At 45.7% G+C, this 24166-nt stretch overlaps 1 protein-coding gene across 9 annotated transcripts in view; it reads right to left on the bottom strand.

The window, feature by feature from the left end:
* TCF4 (transcription factor 4) overlaps nt 1-24166 on the bottom strand; it is a 235246-nt gene that overhangs the window by 138130 nt on the left and 72950 nt on the right. For all 9 annotated transcript variants that reach the window (XM_042804610.1, XM_042804608.1, XM_042804605.1 and 6 more), the window contains 2 exons: nt 21288-21349; nt 18916-19012 (listed from right to left, as the gene is read on the bottom strand). In XM_042804610.1, coding sequence (XP_042660544.1) covers nt 18916-19012; nt 21288-21349 — 159 coding nt within the window. The remainder of the gene's footprint in view (nt 1-18915; nt 19013-21287; nt 21350-24166) is intronic.

The following is a 24166-nucleotide window of genomic DNA, read 5'->3' as shown; positions in this document are numbered from 1 at the left end:
AAGGAGCTGTTTTAACTTATTCTACCCAAGCAGCAACGGTGGGGAGAGCTTAGGGAACACGTCGCCTTCCAACTGGAGGGCAGGAGAAGGAATTCCAGTCACGACCCAAACGGCATCGGCCCAGCACGCCGCAAAGCCACCCCAGCAAAAACTGAGAAGAAATCCCAGCACGTCACCTGGGCGGCCAGAAAGAGGGAAGAAAGACCACTTGGGTTTGTCAAACCAACTGGGAGAAAGCTGTTTGGTTTTTTTTTTTTTTAATGTGTGAGGGCAGGGAAAAAAAAAGATGAAGTATCAAAACCCCGGTGCCATCCGATGATTTGGGTAAATGGGCCCCATCCCAGTGTCGACCAGTGAACTCTCGCCCCGCGGCGATACCTGCTCCCCACCCAGAAACTCCTGTGAGCAAACCTACAGCTACACCACGTGAAACAAAAAGAGTTTTTCTTTTTTTCCGCCTCCCCCATTGTTGGGAGAGAATTTGCCAATCCTTTATAACCTGTCTGAACTGCAGCAGCCTGAACCTTGCTGCATTAATAATACGAAGGAAGGTGCAATTTCTGAAAGGACACAAGGAAGAAATAAAGGCGGCTGAGAGAAAAACGTCCAGTTCTTGAAAGCAAGCTAAAGCTGGTCATCTTATTTGACCGTGTAGATCTGAAAGATGTTGTCCCAGAGGCACTCACCTGATGAAAGGTCTTGCCCAGGGAAGAATTTTGTTTCAAATCTGAACTACATTCCAGTCACAAGGCATGAAAACAGGTTAATTCAAAAATAAACAAACAAAACCTTTCAGAGGTTTCTTTTAGCTCTCTGCTGTCACGCAGGATGATCAGGGCTTTTTTACATATGCTTTAAGATATACGTTTTCATTTATATGGTGTTATTTCAGATAGTGACCAAGCTCCTGTTTGGCAGGTTTTGACAAGGAATAGGAAAAAAAGGTGCATAGGGGAAATTCTGATGGAACATCTACTAGAGCCAAAGTATATCTCCCGCACGCTTTTCTGTCCAACGTGTCTCTTCTCGGTTTTTACGCAAAGCCCTGAAAAACACAAGTCGCGGCTCTAAAGTAATGTTTTGAAAGTATCTACCTTGAAGTTTGGATCACGTTCAATTGACGAGGCACAACTAATTTTCCAGCACGCTGGGCATCAGCAAAGCAACTGAAAGAAACCCTCCGCTTCCTCGCGGGCAGCGCGGGCTCCTTCCATCTCCCACCCCAGGCGAGCTCACGGAGCGGTTTTATGACACGCTTGTTTTGTTGTTGTTAAACTGCTTATTGAGAGAATTTCCACCCCTCACCCCATTCTTTTCATTAGTACCTTGAAAATGCTCACACATTATATTTCCCAGAAATCTGTACACTCCCAGAAGGATCCTACCGTTTTATGCTGTCTGCTTGCTCACACAAAACTTTGCCTATAAACTCCGTAACGCTAGCACCCATCATAACTATTAAGATTTTCTAGTGCTATAAATAAAAAGAGTCAGCTTAGGCTTTGCACGGGCTTCCTTCTCTTCCGACAAACAGAATCCACACATTTGCATTAATAAATTTCTATTTTTTGGCTCAAAAGAAATTGCAGTACCAAAAGCAGATGTGTATGTTGAATTCTTTCAAATTAAATTTCCAAAAGCTGAGCCTATTCTAGCTCCAGATCAAAGGCACTACAACACCATCTCCTCCCCCTTTCGGTATAATTAGAGATTTCATTTCTTTTGTTACACTAAGCACAACAGGTAAAATCTCAAAACCTGAAAAATAATGATCGGTCGCTGCCACAGAGCCAGTCCATGCCGCGGTGCACCTCCTGCTGCTTCGGCTACCCAGGGATGGGAAATATCTGCTTTATTCCTGGAGCTTGATTTTCTTTACGAGCTTCATGCCAAAGCTGCCGAGAGGAGCGTACTAGGTTACACGTCGTATTCTGGCAGGACTGGAGGAGGTTAGGGGCAGGGGAGAAGCAAAGCTTTTAACACCGATAAAATGCAAACTGGCAAGGGAGGGCAAGGGAGTCTTGCAAGTTCAGATGTTGTCAAACAGTTATGAAATCCTAGCAGTTTTCCACGTGCCTCCGAAGAAGGAAGCGCAGAGGCACAAAAACACGCGGGGGAGAGCCAAAGATAGGATTTTTCAAGAAAAATACACCACCCCTCTCTGCTCTTGTCCGCAGGACTTGCTCGGAGCCCGTATGGAGTGGTACAGCGAGCGCGAGGCCAGGGTGTGTAAAAGAGAAGAAATTTCAGGATGTAATCAAAAAAAAAAAAAAAAAAGGTCAGTTTCTGTTTGTGACCAACCCATTAACCGGGACATTTATTCCAAATACTGACACATTTCTGGTTTTGCCTTCTGGTATTATCTGGTTCTAGTGCTGGCCGTTAACGCGTCCCTATATTATTTTCCCCGTATGAGAACTTCTGCGTGTAATTCCTTTCGTATCTGGCCTTTGCTCAACTCCAGGCTTGTGACCAGTTTCGTATTTATCACTAGATCAAACAGCCTCACAACGCTCCCCCCAACCTTCAGAAGGGACCCTCTGCAATCCCATCCTCTCTGCAGGAGGCAAACCTGCCTCTCCCCTGCCCTAAGCGAGGGAGTTTGCAAAGTCAAGGCTCCTCGCCGTGCCACCTTCTATATTCCTGTATTATTCCTACGCCACGTCCAACTCTGGATGCGTTAATAAGCACTGAATCATCACGGAAGGCGGCGACCAAGCAAGGCAAGAAACGGGCTCCACCCATCCAATGCAACCCTATGAGGTAGATAATTATCTCTTAACGAAAACCCGCACGGCCGTGGGTTCTTTGCACGCCCACACCTGGAGGCAGGGGCTCCAGCCCCGTCCCTCCACCACCGACCCAGGATAAGGTTGCAGGAAGGTGAAGACCCAACCCCGAGCGCTTGACTCTGCTGGGGTCTCGTGGGCGAGCGGTGACAGCCAGCAAGACAGAGGAGGAGCAGCACGTTCATACTGTACTTAAAACCTGCAATTTAAGGGCCTCCAGTTAAAATTCTAAGCTCCCAATAACGTAAAATCGCCAATTGAAGCAGGGGGCCGGTATGATCTACAGCTGGAATCTGGGCTTCTCGCACCTCGTTACTGGGTTTGCTTCCAGTTCTGCCTTTGACTCTCCTGTTGACTCTGGGCAAGCCACAGCTTCTCCAGCCTTAATTTAGCAAAATCCGCTCGGACCATTCCCCCCAGAATTGGCCAACCCGCGGGGAAAGCAACTCCTACACTCTCACCCTGCCAACACAGCACGGAGACCTTCAGAGGGAAAGTCACACGGGGCTTTTCAGGGAGTGGAGCTGTTTTCCCTAACCTACGTACCGGATGAGATAACATCAGCAAAGAATATCTATCGACCTCACCAGCACGTCGGCCGGGCTTATTTTGTGACTGCGAGTGCAATACTTTTCAATCCTTCAAATTCTAATCAAAGCGCCTGGGCACCAGGAGAAGATGTGCAGACCAGGAAAATGTTCACAGCCGGCGCGTCCACCAAGGGACTCCGGGGACACAGGAAAAGAAATTAAGATTGCGGGGGGTGGAATTTCTGAGAGAGAGGTTAAGGGAGAAGTTTGCAAGTTAAACGACAAATGTGAGAGCAGAAGCAGAGCAGAAAAGAGTGGCTGAATTTATTTAAGTCTTCTAAGTTCTGAGAGAGCAAAAATGAAGCATGAAAGGGGAAAAAAAAAAAAAAATAGAGAGGATATGTTAAAGAAGGGCTGTGGAGAAAGTAGAAAAGAAGGAATGCGCTCCGTATGCCGTTGTCCTTTTTTTCTTCTCTTTTTCTAGTTCCTTCCTTTCTTAGTTTTCTGCTTTCCTGACTCCTCTGTCCTTCATTATCCTCTTTCCTGTTATTTTGCTTAAAACTGGCAAAAATTACAAACTGCACAGGCGTTAAAACTGGCCTGAATTCCAAATATAAGCCCAAATCTAGGCCAGAGGTATATTTGGCAAATACAAATCCTTGCCAGATTTACACAGCTCTAATAATAAGGTGACAAGAACTGTGCACAGGATTACGGATGTGGCCTCACTCATCCCTTATAAAGTGCCAAGATAGTTTCCTTTGACTTTTATTCAACCTTTGCTCATGAATCTCAGACCATTAGCTTCGGGGCTGGCGGAGGAAAGAAACCCCCAAAAGTAAAAACAAACCTGGTTTGGATTTGGGGGAAGGTTTCAATGCGCTGGTTTCCATCAGCCCTCGGCTCTGTCTCTCCCCATGAAAGAGCAACACGAGCCTCTCCAGAACACGGAAGGGCCTCACCTTGCGGCCCCGTTCCGCCGAACGGGAACCGCCCCCCCCGACGAGAGTTTGCTCTTTAGCCCCCCCGACGAGAGTTTGCTCTTTAGCTCTGCTGCTGGATTGGCCACATTTCCCGGCCCCAGCCACAAACGCTGAACCCAGGTTCCCGTCCACTTCGGCGCTCAGCCGAGTTGCCCTTCCGTTTCATGCAGCAGGCTCACGTGAGCCTCTTTCCCTCCTTATTCATCTCAGCAGCCGAATCAGAAAAGTCCTTTTTGTATTTTTAAAACCTCCTAAGATCCCACATCAGCCTTGTTCCTCGTGTGGCTGGCTGCTCTCCACCTCCGATTAGGAGAAGAGGGACATCCGCATGCCACGTCTGGACATCCAGAATCATCTCACTGCATCTCTGAACTAACAGCTCTCTCCAAGTACTTCCACCAGCGCATCTTTCCTTTCCTCCCCTTTTGCTTTCGCTCACCCCTCTACCTTTAAGTAATTCTTTTACTCTGCCTTTGAAAAACCTTGAAGGCCTTACAACAAATAAACGACAGCAATAGGAACTCGCAAGCGGATTTTTATTACTACATAGAGCTGTGTTCAAGTCACCAGGGCTCTGCACTGTGGCAGGACTCCTCCAACTGCAGGACTGTGGCCAAAGCTGTATTTTATATTGCCTCTCTTTTAAGTGCAGCTTGCTCCCCTCAGTTTTGTATCATCAGCAAATCTCATTACATGATGGAAGAAATATGTGGACTCTTATGAGAGAACAAGTCTAGCTTCAAAGCCAAGTCCGTTCCCAACATGTTACAGGTGTGCACCACATGAGCAGGCGCTGCAATTGCAACTGTTCGGGGTGTGATGACAGCTCCATATAATGTGATCAAAACCATTTCACATGTAAAAAAAAAATATCAAAGTTAGACAAAGACTCGTTCTGCCATACAAAGAGGTGAAACCTAGTCAAACAAAACGCACTGAGAAGGACTGGCTATTTAAATGATCGAGTTAAACAAGACACAGTGCAGTCTGCCATGCTTCGCTAGCGTTTATAAGCCTCCCAAACAGATCCTCACTATTGCCTCGCTGCTCTGCCACTCCACCTGGCTTCCCACCAGAAAGGGGGGGGCAGGAAGGGAACTCCCCAGGTTGACCTAAAAACAAGCAGATTCTGCGTGAGTAAGCCAAGTGCTCTGGAGGTGATGAAAGTCTCTTGCTCCGGTCTGCAGAAAAGCAGAAACGATTCAACAGTGAATCGCAGGTGAATTTTCAAAACGTACTTGAGAGAAGCTCAAAGATGCAAAGGCCGGAGCTCCGGTGCCTTGAATCCAACCACAACAAAAAAGGCACAGAATATATGTTAAGATGGCTGGAACTCTGGGTGTGCTCTACATATGGAGGGTTTTGCTTGTGGGCACGGAGAGATGAGTTTTATATGAACAACAAAAAGCCAAAGTGCCTCTGTAACAAAACTCATCCGCCAGCGAACGCCCGTAAGTCAACGTCACCTGGGTGCGCTCTGCAAGAAAAAGGACAAATTTTACATGTGACTTCTTTCTGTAGCCATTCGCGCTTGGAAAGCTCTTGAATTTCTGGAATTTCTGTCAATAGAAAACTAGGGCTGTATTAAGAGGATTTAGGACGCTGACTAAACTGAGCAACAAGGATGTTATTTGGTTGGGACCAGGAAGAGTGGCAGGGAGCTCTAAGAATTTAAACACAGCCAAGCGGAGGGCTACAGGCTCAGCCTTTGCTTGCATTTGGGTGTTTCCACCCCCAAAACAGGGATTAGGAGTGAATTAATCGGAATTCAGAGGTTCCTCTGCAAGCCCTTGCATCCCAAGAGATGTTATTTCAGAGGCTGGTGGTGTAATAGAAGGCTACTGAAGCCAAAGAATTCTCCCGCCATGGTAAGCAGGCATCACAAAGTATTATCCAAGTTAGAGTGCATCTACGAGGTATTTTATTTTTCCAGCGGAACCTTTGGAGAAGATCCTTAAAAGGAAGGTCAAGTTAAATTTAGTCAGCAGTTTCAGGAAACCCATCGGCCTAGCAGACATACTGTCATTTCTTCAACATTAGCCTTCATCACCCCCGATGTTACCAAAGAGGATGGGTGAAGGTACCAGAAGGTGGGTCTCCTCGGGATGACCAGCAAAAACAAAAGCACATTTCCAGGCTGTAGGTCAAGGGAGGATGATGAGACGAAGGCAGCGCTGCCTCTCTGCTGGAACGTTTGCCCTGCAGCTGCAGAGATGAGAAATTCTGCTGGCAGCTGCATTTGGGAAGAGGGTAAGACCCCACCTCAGGGGACAGAAGAAAGGGTTTGGTCTTCTGCAAAAGCTACCAAAGTATTGGAGAGAAACTTCTGCCTGGGGGATGTGAAATTTTGTTTGATCTGGGTTCTATTTCTAAAGTATTGCAAGGTTTTAAAAATAAAGTGTTTTGCTGAATCAGCTTGGTATCCAAATGTTAAAGATCTCCTCCGCCAGATGGACTACCTAAGTGCAGTTTCAGTTTGCACTGCTTTTTTTTTCCACAATCCACCAAATATTGGTAAATTTTAATTGACGTTCTTCGAACGCATACGCTGCGGAAGACAACAAGCCTTAAGTCTGCAGCCCTGGCAAGAGCTTAGCTCTGTGTTAAATATTCTACCTGTTCCCTCCCTCAGTCTTCACGTTTGTCTGTTGAATGGAAATCAAGCATCTCATTTTGCCCTCAGCTTCAGTGCTAAATGGTCTTGTGAAGACAGCCAAACCTAACGAGTACAAGAAACTAATGGATCTGGACTGGGGAGAGGCACGAGAACCTTTGATATCCAATTTGTGAAAGGAAAAATGCCTCTGAAGAAACACGAGACTCGAAGATGAGACTGGCAAGATGACTAAGATGAAACTCCATTGGTACACCGAACATTTCAGTCGTACGTAAAAGCGTGAAGCTCACTCAAGTTCATACACTGAAGACTCTGCCAGCAAGAATATGATTCTTCTAGACCACGAAATGACTCGGAAGAGCATCAAAACTTTGGATATTAGTTCTTCACAGACCCAGGTCCAGATTGGCTGAGTGTCAACGTTGAACCCAAGAGTAAATGCAATAGCAGAACTGAGGCGTATATGGCCCGGGCTTATACACTCCTACAGATCGCCGAGATGAAAACATTCCAGATGCATGACCTGAAGTATCTCGCCTTCCAACGCAAACATCACACCACGCAATACCAACCTTCCCGTCAGATGAAGAGTGTGTTCATTCTGGCAGAACTCAAAGATGTCAGGGATTTTCTGTGAGGAGGCAGAACACACCGCTCGGCAGGGACCACGTGGAAACGCCTCCCCTATTTTTGTTGACCGGCGATGGTTCCCTCAAAGAAAATTTCCTCCTGACCCAACTGAGTTATTGCTTACGGACGGCCCTGAGTTCAGTCGCCCTTCCATACTGGATTGTACGTTTTGTAGAGACCGGACTCCTCACTGGAAAATCTACTTGAAGTACTTAGAATTATTTTAAATAACTAAAACAGGGAGTCACAGCCAAAACTTGTCGATGAAGTCCTTATGGGACAAAAGCATCGTGCTGCTATGGTGAAACACAGAGGTCCCCTCATGGTTATCTCTGTGGACAGCTGAGGACACTAAGGACTGGAAGGGGAGTTGGGTTTTTTTTCCCCATGAACATAAAACAGTCCTTTCTCTTTCCTTATTTAAGAATTCTGTGATTGCTCCTCTATGGAGTTTAATCCATCTACTGATGTTCTCACCCACCGTGTGATCACCCATTCTGGAATAATCCCTATTTCCTTCAATATTTCTTGCCTCTCTCCTGGGAAATTTATATCTGATTCTGGCATCTGTTCCCCATCCTCTTTTGTGAACACTGAGGCGAAAAATCCATTTATTTTTTAGCAGTGTCTACATCATCTGTCAATAAATTACCCTTTCCATCTCTAAGAGGTCCTAAAATCTACTTTACTGACCTCCCCTTCTTTATGCATTGCAATAATCTTTCATGATTATTTATCTTAACCTCATGTACAGTTGGTCCTTTCTTCCTCTCTTTGCTTTCAGATTATTTTTTAACACTGAACCTCATTCCACACATTCTTTGAACTTGATGTTTTACATCTTATATTCTCGCCTTCCTTTCTTACGATTACTTTGTGCTGTGCTAGTTCTTCTACATTAGGATGTTAGTATGCTTTTCATCGTATTATTTATTCTTAGCATGGCTGTGTAGAATGTACTCGCTACACTTATTTTTCAGTAGGTACCGATTCCCCTTGACGTTGTGTATTTACATGGCATCATCTTTCCAGTCCCTGTGAAAACGGGGAATATGCAAAGCTAAATGTGAGCTACACTCAGAATATAACAGCTGCTCCGTTCGCACACCTCACCCTACTATCAGCAGGTAATTTAGTGCTTTAAAAAATTATTACGACTATTGCCTTGGCCTTAAGCCCACTTTAACGCTCAGTCAACAGCAGTTCCTCCAAAGTTTCACTCATTTTCTCCCGTTTCTGCTTTCCTCCCTATTTTTGTTTTGGGTTGTCTTGCGAGTCAAAATAAAGAACGATTAAGCAGATTACAGCCATGGAGCCAACTTCTACTGACACCTGCAAACTTCGCCATCTAATAGTTCCTAAAACAAGATCTCTCTCCAGATTTTCTGTTCCCTTCTGGGTGCTGCTCCACGTACCATGGGAGATTTATAATCTTGGCCAAAACTGGCTTTGGAATCAAGCAGCTGGCTACGAGATTTACACAAAAGTTAGAATTTAAGAAGGGAAAAAAAATATTCTCCTAGAAGGCGCATTTGGAAAACCAAAATTTGCTGACGGTGTGAACCAGAATCAGGCATCTTCAATTCTGGTGACATATGAAAATGAAAATATAAATAGTGGAAAGGATACAAACTAGTTGATACAGGTATCATAATTAAAAGGTATTTAAACAACAAATTCAAAATGCCAGTAACTAAATTCTTGCTGATCTGTTTACATAGCTTCCTCCTCCAAGAAATAATGAAAATTGCTTTTTCCAGATAATTCATACGCATACACACACACACACACACAATGCTACTCTCTTTAATATTGGCCTAATTTCGTCTTTATCACATTTAGTCAGCATGTTGGTTCCCAGAATATCCTGCCCCATCACTTCTCATTCCGCACTCTTTTTAGAACTACTGAATGTGCTGAAGACCACAATCACATAGTAAAAGTTTGCAGACTCAAGCAATGTAACGGACTACTCTGATTTTAGTTAAAAAGAAATATAATCTAATTAAAGTACTGATGGTTCCTGTTAAATGCATGCTCCATATCTTTTTATTTCACATGGTACAAGGATCAAAGCACGGCCCTAGTATACCATCAGCCTTGTATAGTGTGAGAACTGGTGCTGTCCTTAATTCAGACCATATGGCAAGATGTATCTATTGGCAGGATGCTGTAGAGAATTACCGTACCCTCCTGTCATACCCTTTTTATCATTTTCATTGGAACTGGTTTATATTTGATTTTGTAGATTCTGTGCATCTGACCAAATGTGCTAAATCCAGAGCAGTACTAGAGGCTGAAGGCTGGGGACGAGAACAGAGAAGTCGTCACAGAATCTGTCAGAAGCAGTCTTGAGAAGGAGAATTAAAAATTTAACTACTACACTAAAAATGAATTTTTTGCTTCCAGACCAGCACGTCCTCTTGCAGAAAGCAACCATCATTTTCTCTCCTGGACATGTCCTTAGAGAGAAAAGCCACAGAAGAATCAGGTCCAGAAACGTAGAGGGCAGTTAGTTTTGCCCAACAACGAGCAGCCAAATCTCTGCCTGGGGCTAAGCTCGACCGGAGCCCGGCGTTAAGGTTCCGCCACCTCTGAGCCCAGCGCTTGCAGCTTTATGTATTTTTTTTCTGGGAGGAGAATACATCAAGACCTAACAAAATAAGTTGAGCTGCTTTCCCTGCCGTCTTATTCGATTCAACAGCTCTACACACCGCAAAGTTCAGGCTTAAGGTATGTAGGGGCTCAAAATGATTATTAATTATCCAGCTAACTCGGCATTGTTTTACACATTCTGTGCCTTAACTAGGGAGCATAACAAAACCATTGTTTTTCCCTGTTTAACGGACCATAACTGGAGCGGCTCTGTAAATGACCTAGTAATTCACCAAATTTGTTTTGTTTCACAGATTTTCCCACATGTATACTTTCCAGCTGTAATGCCAATCTATTCCACATCCCGGCCAGTCGCGTCCCCCAGAAGCACGCCGCTACCTTTAGGTGTATGTTCACTGAGGTGACTGCAAACAACTCGGGGAAAACAAGAAGATTGTAGCTAATTTGCAAACCCGGGGGGGTTTTTTGGTGGTTGTTTTTTTGAGTTGGTTTTGTTTTGTTTTTTTTTTTTTTTTTTTAATAAATAAATAAATAGATAAAGGCCTATCAATGGTTTTCCTGGTGGGGTACGGTTTTCTAGAAATTGAATTTTTCCCTCCCTATGAATATTTTAAGGAAGTCACTCAGAGGTTTCTTTTAATGCTCAAACAGGTGTGAGCTCAAATTCCCTCTGCCACTAATATCAGCTCAGCTGGAGAACAGCAGCAAATGCTTATTTGAAAGACAAACTACGTTCATCGGTATAAAGGGCAGAAGCTCATTAACCATTAAAGCACCTTCTGGATGTTCCTTTCAAAGCTGTTTCTCTATTAATGTGCTTGCAATGCAGGGGGGGGAAAAAAAAAAAAAAAAAAAAAAGTCTCAGACAGATAAACCCAGAGCTTGGAACCCAGCTATGGGTAGGGAGAAGCCCGATGGAGGTTTCTGAGCCAGCCCCGGTGCAGAAATTACCCAAAACCTGCCCACGTTGCGTGGCTTTAATTCAGTAACTCCACGTTTCACAATGTGATTCCTGCTCCAGGGCCACCCCGAGGGCAGGCTCGAAAACCTCCAGGCCTGCAGAAGGTCACAGGGCTGGATTATGAGGAGAAGGACATTCCTTGCTGCCTCCAAGGAAGATAACTTCAAGGCAGTATTTTGCAAACTTCCAATTTGTACTCCAAATACAGATCAAATACATTTGCAGTTCAGTGTAAATTTTTCACACAGCTTTCGTTTAGGCTGTGCTACGCAGAATACAACTGTCGCACAAAATAACTTATTAAAAATGCTTGGGCTTGTTTAAGAACAAAACACAATGGAATGTAAACTTCACTGAAAACTATGTAGTACAAAATAATATTTCAATTCTTTGCTCGGTATGCAGACATTAATTGCCACCGTCTACAGTTTCTATTTATACATCTGCTGCTCGTCCCCCAAATAAATGGAAATGTCCTTGTAATTTCTTTTCTTCAGGACCCTACGAGAGGCTGAATGCTGCAGCTCAGAATCCTGACTGGCAGCGCTTGCAAGATTGACTCCCTGCAAAACATATTAACTCTTGATTGGGAACTGTAACGTATTGATATCTGTATCTACAAAATGCATTCCAGCACAGATTTCTTCCTGTTAGTTTGGTTCAGAGGCAAAGCGAGGGAAAAGAAACAGCAGGGACATTCCACGACAAGAAGGGATCCATGAGCCAGCACCTTCTACAAAGCATTTTTAAGGCATTTTTCAAGGCCTCGGCTGACAGTAAATCGTGTGATTTTTGTTGTGGTTATCTTAGAAAGCTAAAGTGCTGCATCTAAGCTCCTCAGGTCTCAGCCTTGACACCCTGCTTAGTTAAACTCAAACCCTTGCTCAGGGTTATCCAGAAACGGTTCTCCTTTGCTGTGCAGAAACCACTAAAATGAATGGAGAAAAAAAGGCTGGAAGAAATCCTGCCCAGCTGTTCCCGGGTAAGGGGAGGGAGGAACACAGGAGCCTTAACTCAGAGGTAAATTTAGGTAGGTGTCCATTAAAGAGCAGAATAGATCACGTCTGAAATCATTTGCTGTTTTGTAATTCAGTTCTTAGAGATGCATTTACAGCCCTGCTCTCAGAACATGCAAGGCAGCCCAGATTAGCGCTCTTTTTCAAGTTTGGAGAGATGGAAAACGAGGGGTTTGGGTTGGTGAAACAATTCTAGGTTTGGCAGATTACTTTTCCTGGGTTTAAGTTGGAAGCCCTGCCTCAGCTCTTCCCTTCAGCCCTCACAGAGAGATGGGAAGAGCAAAAGTTAGGTGGGCGGGCACGTATATCCACCGAGCGCTCGTAAGGGGAGTTCAGCGGCGAATAAAAACACAGACACCCCCCCCCCCCAAAAAAAAAAAAAATGAGATGCCAGATGCAGATTCAGAGCCACGACACGCCCAACGAGCTCCAACTTGGCAGCTGAATTCAGGTTTTCAGCCCTTTCCCTCACCTTCCCACCACCCCTGGGGAAAAAATGCTGCAAGCGTGGGAAGCAGGTCCTGCACGGTGGGACCCGTCTTCCCCAAGCCAGAGTTGGGATTTCTAGAAATCCCAAGGCTGCTCGCAGCCCCAAGAACCTTTTCCATCCGCAACTACAGGATTGCAAGACCTTGTAAGTCCCGCCATCCCATAGCTGAGCATCCTTTGGGGACGTGGCAGTCATCCTGCTTGATACTGGGCTATCAGCACCTAGCTGCTCTCCCCAGCCAGACTGGAGCTTCATCCACCCCAAACAGCCTCATTTCCAGGGGGGAAATGAGGCTGGGCAGATCGCCCCTAACATTTTCCTCCTGGTTGGGGAATAGCTGGTTGCTTGGCGGTTGGGAGAGCACCCCTTGAGATGATGCTCTCCCCTCCCCGGCCCCGCCTCGCCCAGCCAGTGACCTCTCCGAAAACTGGAGGTGCTGGGTCGCGTCGGCTGCACCGAGGTAAAATATTAGACGTGAAAACTGGAGCCCGGGATTTCCAGTCGTTTGGTTTCCGAAGGTCCTTCCTGACCTTTTTAGTTGTTGCAACCAGATTTTCTGTTGTTAAAACTCCGCTTTAGCTAGTCAGACAGACACAGGCTGTTCTGGAAAACACAGTTCTGATTCCTGAAAATTCACCTTTGACCGCTTTTTAAAAAAACTGTCACGTGTTTCTTTCTGTATATCACATAAAAGTTACTTTTTTTTTCCAAATAGAATAGTCATTTCCTTCTTTTTTATCCACCAGAACTTGCCAGGCTCCTTCATACTGTATTGCCCTGAAAAGGCTTTAGGAAACAATAAAAACAAAAAAAAAACAGCAGACACTACTAAGGCAACTAAGTGGCTACTGAGTGTGTGTTCCCATAACGGGGATGACTCCTACGAAGCATCACAACCCCGACTTCCCCAAGTGGGGGCATCTTTGGGTGCTCCTGAACCCAAGAACTGAGAGACCATCAAACCTTTTTGCATTTCAAATTTACAACTCGAAAATTACTGGGCAGTTTTTCCCATTTCCCCCCTCGGTCCCTCACGTACCTTCACTTCTCCAGCTGCAAAACGGGAACCGAAGCCACCTGACATAACAGAGGCGGTGTGAAAAAGAATTAATGCTCGTGATGTGCCAGACACTAACTGAGAAAATCAAAAATCTGCCAGGATGAAATGTAATCTCATTTTAGGAAATGTTGAAATCATTTCTGCAGAAGGTTAAAAAAATAATAATCAGGCTGAGTCAGATACACAGCATGGAAAATTTCTTCCCAAATGTTTATAGTTTAGCAATTGAAAGCAAGGCCTTATAATGCTGTGTTGGGTAAACTTAACTAATCTGCAAAAATTCCAGTTCTACTTATAATAACAGTAACAGAATCAAAGCTGTAGGGATTAAAAGCAAACGCCACGGCAATATTCATACGGAGACAAGTGCTATCGTAGCATTAAAAATAATATTAAAAATTGGCACGTATACGGAGTATCCAAGGAACTCAGGATGTTTTCCAGACAGTAATCCCTCACATTTCACAATATCCCTGCAAAATATATAGCGTGTGTTCTTCAGACAGATAAATAGGGAGGCACGCCGGAGCACCAAGACTTTAATCAACTTGCCAGGAGCCACTCGGTGCCGCTCGGCCACTCCGACCGGGAGAAAAAAACACCTTCTCCGAAGCCACAACGCTAAGAGGAAAAACAGGACTTGGAGATTTGTAAAAGGAAGAGGGGAAAAAATATTCATTTTGCGATACGAGGGCCAGTCTCTGGCAAACGCGCGTGCCGGCCCTCCCAAAAGCACATCAGGCAAGGGGACGTGCAAGAGCACGGCCCGACGCAACGCAGCGTTGGTCTGAAGCAGACAACGGGGAGGGAAGTATGAGCAAGTCCTTGTATCTGCTCTTCGCTTTGTGTTTAGCCCCGGAAAGAGAAAATAAACACAAGGGAAAGATTTTTGTCTTCACCTACTAGATCACCGACCAACTCCTACAACTGTGAAGAGATTTACATTCGGTGACCGCGTGTCCTTTTAAGAGTCTCAAAGCAACGGCAGAAATTAAATACTGTCTTCTAGTTAGCAGCGTAGGAATTTTTTCAGTAAGACATAGAAAATCACCACGGTGAACACCAGAAATATTCCAGGCGGGGGGGGGGGAGGAGTACACAGAACTGACCGTGCAACAAAATAAGAAAAACGCTTTTGATCCTTTTCCTGTTCTCATTTTTACTACGTTCAGCAAACTGGGTTAAACCAGCGTTGTAAAGCTCTGGGGAAGTTTTCTCCTCCAGCGAGGTTCTCCCTCCCACGCCCTCCGCTGCGAGCGCCCGGCCGGCGGCTGGTTCACAACGCTTCACCTTGTGCAGCGTGCCGGGTTAAATTCAGGCTGGTTACAGCACTTTGAAGCGACGCAAACCGAAATATTCCTGGTAGGCAAAGGGAGGAGAGGAACTGAATTATAATGAACCGGCAGCTGTCACAATATGACCACAGTAACCAAATCAAAATATCAACCACGAACCCAGATGAGACTCAAAGGTCACCACATAAGCCAGCAGCTTTCTTCAGCAGCGCCTGAAACCTCAATCTAATCCTTGCAGTGAAATGCTCCATTAAGCTACAGGGGGTTTAGAAGCAAGTTGCTGTACGTTGGTAAAGGGTTGGATGTACTAGCACGATAGGCCAAGTAGTAGGATAAGAGACATTCCCAAAGAGCACCCCTGGAAATGCGACGAGAAGCGTCACGCGACGGGCCATACCCGTCGCGGTTATCTGCCCACGTATTTTTTTGCCGCCGGGTCAAAAACCCACTCTTCAGATACTTTTAAGAAAACAAAAAAATACCTAGCAGGCTAGGGGCACTCCAGATACACACAAAGCAAGCTGTGTTTGGCTACGGGAGCAGTGGGTTGAGGAGCTAAGGCACGCAAGCGCTGCGACTTCTCCTCCGGGCTTGCTCCAAAGCCTCGCGTACAGGCTTCCCCGTTAGACACTGGCCACCTAAAAATGGGGTTTAAAAACGAGTAGTTGAAAAAATAAAATACAATATAAGCCCTCGTTCAAGCAAACGTTTGCGGCTCACAGATAGGAGTTTGGTAAAACCTATCCCCAGTAACAACGAAGTCTTCCTTGCTTGGAAAACCACCTCAAATCAGGAGCGACTCCATCCAAGCCAACGATATACACCAGTATAAAACCAGATCAAGCTGGATGGTTGTCAGACTCTTTATCAGTTGTCAAGAGGAGCATGGAAAAAAAAAAAAAAAAACTAGTGTGGCTCTGCAGGTGCCAGCTGCTTAACCCCAGCGTTTCCAGAGACCTTTCCCTTGGGGATGTCCAAAGACCTTTGGGGAAAAGGGAAATGCTAAAATACACGTGGAGTAACAGGAGTGGGGAGCTGGCAGCCTCCGTCCCAGTAAACGGGTCTGCGCGTTGTTCGTCACCACAGGATTTAAATTTCTCCTAAAATCACAACTGATAGACCAGCACTGACCGCCGGCGTAACAGTAACAACTGATGCGGGGTCAGTAACCACTGATGTGGGGTTAGTAACAACTGATGTGGGGTTAGTAACTGCAGACGTGGGGTTAGTAACCGCAGATGTGGGGTTAGTAACTACAGATCTGGGGTTAGTAACTGCAGACGTGGGGTTAGTAACTACAGACGTGGGGTTAGTAACCACTGATGTGGGGTTAGTAACCACTGATGTGGGGTTAGTAACCACAGACGTGGGGTTAGTAACCACAGACGTGGGGTTAGTAACCACTGATGTGGGGTCAGTAACCACTGATGTGGGGTTAGTAACCACTGATGTGGGGTTAGTAACTGCAGACGTGGGGTTAGTAACCGCAGATGTGGGGTTAGTAACTACAGATGCGGGGTTAGTAACTACAGATGCGGGGTTAGTAACCACAGATGTGGGGTTAGTAACTACAGATGTGGGGTTAGTAACCGCAGATGCGGGGTTAGTAACCACTGATGTGGGGCTAGTAACCACAGACGTGGGGTTAGTAACCACAGACGCGGGGTTAGTAACCACAGACGCGGGGTTAGTAACCACAGACGTGGGGCTAGTAACCACAGACGTGGGGCTAGTAACCACAGACGTGGGGTTAGTAACTACAGATGCAGGGTTAGTAACTACAGATAAGGAGTTAGTAACCACAGACGTGGGGTTAGTAACTACAGACGCTGGGTTAGTAACCACAGCTAAGGAGTTAGTAACCAGAGACACGGGGTTAGTAACTACAGATAAGGAGTTAGTAACTACAGACGCTGGGTTAGTAACTACAGCTAAGGAGTTAGTAACCAGAGACACGGGGTCAGTAACCGCAGCGCCCGTCCTGGTGCTGGTGAAGGGTTTGCGTTCCCACACGGCACAGACACCGACCTCCTGGCCACGGCAATCTCCCGGCTAAGGCGTTTGAAACGTGCCCCACCTCCTCCTCCTCCGGCACTAACGCCCCCGCGCCCGGGAGCCGAGTCAAACTGGGGAGCAAAGGGCTGCCCCCCCCCCCCCCCCCAAAAGGAGAAATCAAGAAGTCCGTTCGGAATTCTCGAGGGAATGCAATTCCAGCGCGGGTGCAATACGCCGGGGCTTCTTGCGGGAGGCAGGCGAGGGCCCCGGCAGCACGCCCGCGTCCCCGCGCAACGTCACCGCTTGGTCAGGAGCTGCTCAGCTCCGCCGGTAGGAACGGCGCCGCTCCTCCTTCGCAGCTCCAATTCCCCAAACGCGGCCAAATCCTTCCCCTACAACCTCGCGGGGCGCTCCGGGGAGGGGGGGGGGGGTGATGGTTGATGCCCCCCCGGGGCGTGCGGAGCCACGACCGGGCGAGCGGTGGCCGGGCCAACCCCTCCGATGGGGGGACGAGCGGGGCCTTCGGGAAAGATCAGGGGTTCCAAAGCTCCTAATTCTTAAGCCGTGCAATCATTCTTTTTAACCGGGTGTCTGCAACCGCTTTTTTTTTTTGATAAAACAACTCTTTTTTAAACCCCGGCGAAAACCAGTATTTTCATGGAGATTGGCAAAAAACAAGGAAGGAGATTTCTCTGTAACCCAAGGGCAGGCAGAGGAGAGAGACTTTTACGTTCTAAAGAGTCAAATTAAAGGTTAAACTAGAAAGCACCACGCGGCCCAGTGGGTTTCACAGAAGTGTGGGGCTATTTGCAAAGTGTCTCTGCGCACTACCTAAGCCCCGTGGCGTGAGTTAAGAAGGGAGTGTTGAAATTTCCATGCTTTTTTTGGCTTATACGAGACCCTTTAAAACTGCTGTAACCATGTTTTGTACGTGAATACATACAAATGACTACAAGCTCCAACATTGTCCCATATGTTAAACAACTCGCAAATATTTCCCAATATTAAAAGACGAGGCATATTTTAGGGACGTATATTAGAGCTGAAGAATGATATATCGCAGTTACAGCTCCGTGGTTTTTTTGGCTCGCATTCAATCCTTTAAAGCAAAGCATTTGGTTAGTTCATTGACAACTGCAGAAGAAGGGTGTGATCTTGGCCAAGCCTAAGCATTACTAATATTTTTACATCATATATTTACTTTAAGCAAACTCATTTATCAACCGTAATTAAAGAAAGTAGCTATCATTCACTTACAAATAATTATAGCCTCTCTTCATACTGCTCTGGTGTTTGCTGCTGAGCTAAATGATTATTCAGGGGTGTCAAAACCTTCTATCATGGGGTGTGGGGTGGAAGGAGGGTCCTTGCCAAACGCCCTGGGCAAAATCTCACTCCTCTAAAGCAGAAAGGGCTGCAACTGCCCTCGCCTGAAATCCAGGAGTCTGGAGCTCACAGGTCCCAGCAGGCAGCGAGCCATCGCGCTCCAAAACAAACACGGGCTTCAGTGTCCCTCACCGGTTATTTATCTGTTCCCTTTTGTGAACAGATATTTATCATCTTTTCAGAAATCCTTTTCGACTTTAAAAGTCCTGTTCGGAGCACGTCCTTATTTATTTTCTCTGCCAACCGGCCACTTCTCTGAAAAGGAAAGGCTGAGCCTTCGGAAACAACCGTTTACCTCTCCCAGCAAATATTGCAGTCGTATCCCTCTCACAGCAAGAAAACAGAGTCCGTTCAACAAACATTTTTGAAATTGCATGACAGCTTAAAAAAAAAAAAAAAAAAATACAAATCCACGTTCCCACCCTCACACCGAGTATAAATCGACCCCCAAAAGGAGGGTGAGGGATTTAAGCCCGCAGAATTTTATTTCTAGTTCACTGATTCCACTTTCAACAACGCGGTCAAGTTAGGAAATTTGCTTTCTTACTTTGTATTCTGGAATTGACAAAGGGAGGAGAGAGATTGTCATGCGACCCAAGGTCTCTGCTCGCCATATGATCATAGTGAGTCCCATCTCCATAGTTCTGTCAACAAATCGGGAAAAAACACAATTTTACAAGTTTAAACGACATTTTTTTTTCCCAAAACCTACAGGTCCATATTTCCCTTCTACGTTTTAAGCCAGCTATAAGAAATATTGTTCCCTTTACTGTTTCCCCCCCTATCAATTCTGCTGGAAGCGACGTGTTCCAAAACATTTTTAAAAACTGTTTCAGATTTTTATTTCATTAGTAATCGACTTTGCTTTGCTGTGCGGATAATCCTGAATGGGTGACTGAGATGAGGTTCCTGGAATTTCGCGCTGTGCAATTCAGCATAAAAACCCTCTCTTGGCATAAAAGTTTTCTTGCCTATAACCTATGCAAGAACAACAAGGAAATACTTCTTTTAATGTTTCGCTTTTTAAATCTATTTTTATGTCAAAATTTGCTGTCTTAATGCTATACATGTGCACCGGACTATATAAAAAAAAAAAAAGTAGAATTTTTTTCACAGTGGGATTGGAAAATTAGGTCTCACTGAAAAAATAATCCCGCGTAGCACTCATCCTTTGTGCGTGCAATTCTGTGCGTGGCAGCGATCCCCCCTCCTGCCCTGAGCACCTCACTGCCTTGTTACCCCTCAGGACTTTTCCGGGGATCAACAGCATCAAGGACGGATAAAAAACTTGCCAGGATCCGGCCCCTCGTGTTTGAATCCAGCCTCGGTGTAACCTTCTGCTTTCAGTCACTCGATTTGTAAAAAAACTTAAATTTAACTCCAATTATTGGCCAAGCGCAGCGGTTACGTCGTGGTTCGGGGTTTTTGGGGGGTTCAGTAGAACCCCCGAGAAATTAATTCTCTCAAGGTGGAAATACCATCGTCATTTTACAAAGGAGGAAAGGGAGGGGGGTCAGGCTGTTTGCAGAATAACGCTGCAAGTTAATGCACAGTCTTGATTGAAACTCCAGAATTCTTTCCAGGCTCGTGCTCTTTTCTTTATATCTCAAAACTTAATTGTACGCTCACATTCAAGTTTTTGCATGCATAAATAATTGTGTGGGCAAATTTAGAATTTACTTTTCAAAACATTTTTCCCTCGGAAGCAATACAAGTGTCAAGTGCAAAAAAAGGGGATAAAAATAAAACTGACAGATGTGAGCAGTAATGACGTAATGGATGCTAAGCAGGATGGAATAAGAAAAGGTGTCGGGCTTCCCTCCCTCGGCGGCAGGGCCGGGGTCCCCCCGCCACGCCGTAAATGGGGGACCCCCCCCAACCCCCCTCGGCTGCAAAAAAAAACATTTAAAACCTCAGCCGGCGTAAGGGTCCGCCGAGGGCAGGACCTGCCCCCGGGGGAAAAAGGATGGAGCTGGGATGAACAAGGCGACCGCGTTTCTCCTATTGCCAGCCAGCCACTCGAGGGCATGGAGCTGCCGGGAGCGCCGCTCGCCAGCCCTCAGCCTTCGCGGTAATTAGAAAACAATTAAAAAGCTATTGAAACAAACTGTTTAAATAAGAGACTGAGAGCGAAGCAGCTTTTTTTTTTTTTTTTTTTTTTTTTTTTTTTTTTTTTGCCCGGCGTAAAGGCTACTTCATGTGTTTGGAGGAAGTCAAGGGAAAAGAATCATCTTGGTACTGAAGCACCAGCTGTGTCCAGCCCCGAGGATGGGCAAAACTGCGCTGCTCCGGAGGCTGGAAATCCCAATTCCTCCCTAGCAAAGCGGTCCCGAGGTGTCTAAAGAATTTGGAAAACCACCCGCAGCCGCTATGGAAATGACTTGAGGCCGGTTGTCTTGGCGAGTTATCGCCGCGGCGGCTGCGTTCCCCGGAAGGGGGATCCCACTTTTGGGTGGGGAGCACAAGGAGATGTTCGTGGCCCGTCCTTAAAAGCCGAGCTACCCGCCCCGGAGCTCAGATGGGTGCTGGAAATTAATAGTTGCAAGCCCTAAAAAGCCAGCTGAAGAAAAATGAAACATTGAGCGATACCGGCTCTGCTCCACCTGCACTCTGGGCGGTGGAGGAGCGGGGGGGATAGGGCCTAGCAAAAAAAGAAAAAAAAAAAAAAAATGTTAATTAATATTCTCGCTACCTGTTAGAAGTAGCGGAGCAGATGCCAAATTCAATCACAGGATCAGGTTTGAATGTTAAAAAAAAAAAAAAAAAATAAAATAAAAAAGCAATTTTAAAGAGAAGACAGGCTACAGCCAACTTTGCATGCCCATTTTTCTACGCAATCAGGTGTAAAACTCATATTTAAGATTGTAAATTGACATACGCAGGAAGTCTGGTTTGGGGAAAAAGATTAGATATACTTACCCTGGATGGACTAGGATGTCCTGCATTCCCCCAGGACCCTGAGCTAGTTCTGTCTTCTACATCTAGGGACAAAAAAGTTCTTTAGGCTTTATTGCAATAATTCTTTCCTTTTGTATAGGCACTTTTAAATTAATGTTTCAAATTAATCTCCTGTTGCCTTTAATTAAGAATCAGGCACAGGGCTACTACGATGGTAGTGGCTTCTGACCCACTGCTTAAATTAACTCATTTAAATTCACAGCAGAAATGAACCGGACCCTCAGGAACCTGAGGTTTGAACATAAAAATTACTTCAGCGGCTCAGTGTTTCTCGACGCTTTCAAAAAGCGACTGCACTGTACCAGTTCAAATCCCATCATCAAAAGCTCCAGCACAAAACCCAGGTATTGTCAAACAGTGAAAATAAAACCAGACGAAACCTCAAAATTGAAGTAAAGCCTGTTTGGGGCCAAACGTAACTCTCACCACCGCAATCTAGGCTTCTGCTGCAGAGAAGCATTTACATGCATATTTGTATTTCAAGAGGAGAAAAACCCCTTCCAAAAGCCGAGCGCAGGGCGGGTATTTCTGTCTTTATCACTGGATAGAAAATTCATTGCAAGAATTAGGGGGGCAGGAGACACTCCAGCAATTCCAGCCTGCCCATTTCAGGGTGTTTTTAACCATTTTCCCCCTCCGTTTGAGAGGGTATCTCTAGGAACACCACGTCCCGTTGCATTTACGCTAGGACGTGGTGAAACCCGCCGGTTAGGGTATGGACCAAAGAACCAGGACTCCTACAAATTCCTTCTTAATTTTGCAACAAAACACGGGAACGTCTCTGCCTGCCATTTCCTTGCGTGTGTTTTAGTTGTGCACCGAAGGGACAGCGGGACGCTCACCCCCCCGGAAGGCGAGCTGAGCTTCGCTAGTCAGCCCCATTTCATCATTTCCAATATTTCTTCTCTGATGCAACTGTGTTTATTCCACGGTCTTTCCCAGTATTGTCAACGAACCCAGTTTACTGCTATTACAACTTCTTTGTAACCTTTTCAAACTTAAAGCCTTAAAAAAAAATTAAAAAAAAAAAACACCCAAGGTGACCCACCCAGTAACTTCTTTCAAAGACGACCGCATGGGACTGTCCCTCTTGGGTGCCCCAAGCATTGGATGAGCGCCTTGGGGTTGGCCACCCTACATCAGAGGTTGCACCGAGGCCCCGGAGAAGTCCCCGAGCTCAACCCCGCCGGGTACCGCTGCCACCGAAAAGTAGAAGATCCTCAACAAGCGCCCTCAACCACGCCGGGACGCGCTCGCGCAACGGCTGCCGTGGCAAAAACCCTTCCCTGAAACGAGCTGGGAGGCTCCCGAGACTTTCCACTTGGCTAAAAACTTAATGGCTAAACATAACACCGGTTCAGGGAGGCACTTGGGCGCAGGTTTAATGGAAGCTTGTGAATAATTCCACTGAAATCATAGCCCGCTCTCGGGTTAATTCAAGTAAATGAGATCACTCATGCTTAACGTTAAGCACGTCCTTTAGTACGTTGATGGACTGGACCATACTGCTTAAATCCATTATTTTTTTACTTACAGTATGTTAAATATCAGGAAATGTGATTGACATTGATCTATAACAGTAATATTGCATATTTCAGTGCTATTTTCCAACTTATTCCTGTGTACCCAACTAGCATCCTAATGAAATAATACCCTTGCTTGCCTTTTGCCATGCGCCAACAGTAGCATTAATCTAACTGGAAAAGTCCGTATTTAGCTCGAGAAATTTTCACCGAGCGCTGGCGAAGACCACGCGCGCGAGCAGCTCCCTCCCCACCTGCGCGCCCGGATCGGCGGGAACTTCAGTTGGCTCAGAAACAGATATGGACGTGAGCACTTTAACATGTAGGTGCTGTGACCAAATCTGGTTGGCTTCCAAGATTTTAAAACCAACAAAAAACACACACCCAAAGAAAAAAAAAAAAAAAAACCAAAAAAACCACAACAACAAAAAAAAACCAACCCACAAAAAGCCCACACATTTGTATAGTTCAATACTTTCCCCCAATTACAATTCCTATTATCTCAGTAACAGATGAACGTGTTAATAGCACAAGACACTCTTAGGTAAATATTTAATTAAGCTCCAGAAAAAGAAAGAAAATGTGTATCATTTACCTGACAGATCAGATCAACCATTCTATTAGGTTAATTAGGCATATTTTTAAAAATCATTTGTGTTATGTAACAGGCAATTAACTCTATAGAGCCCCGATCCGTTGCCTGCTAAAAATCAGGGGATATTATCCCACTGACTGTGATGGGCATCGTCTCACCCGCGAGCATCGCTTCCAAAATCCGTTCCACTCGTGACTGTGAAAAACGGAGGCTGAAGGACTGAGCCACGCCGGGGAAGGGCTGGGAGCCACGCGGGGCATCACCTGGGGAGCTCCGCTTTCATTAACAAGGAAGTATTATTCACATTGCTAAAATTCATTTATTAACATACTTCTTTTTCTGTAAAAGTCGTGTTATTTTAGATTAGCTATGTTGTCCAGGGCCCTTACGCTGGCTTACGGCCAGTGCTAGATGCAAGATTTACACGCCAATAAAGGTTTTCAGACTGCTATATTCTACAGTTTTATTTATATTTTAAGAATATGGATGCTGTGGTCTTGGGCACTCTAATGCACCACCTAAAATAACATATTTCAGGGCTGTGTTTTGAGCAGTAACCCTTCGCGTGCGCTCGGTGCCCAGGAGGGACAGCAGAGAGGGAAGGAGAAACCCCCCACACCAGCCCTCGGGTGGTTGAGCTCTTCCAACGTTGGGAGCCCCTCACCCAGCTCCAGCCAAGAGTCTTCCACCACCCCTTCCACAGATGCTGGGCTGAGACACGT

The sequence above is a fragment of the Tyto alba genome, unplaced genomic scaffold, assembly GCF_018691265.1.
Source record: "Tyto alba isolate M040663 unplaced genomic scaffold, T.alba_DEE_v4.0 Super-Scaffold_42, whole genome shotgun sequence".
Classification (NCBI taxonomy): domain Eukaryota; kingdom Metazoa; phylum Chordata; class Aves; order Strigiformes; family Tytonidae; genus Tyto; species Tyto alba.
Note: the sequence above shows the minus strand (reverse complement) of the source record. Positions and strands in the feature narration are given on the sequence as shown.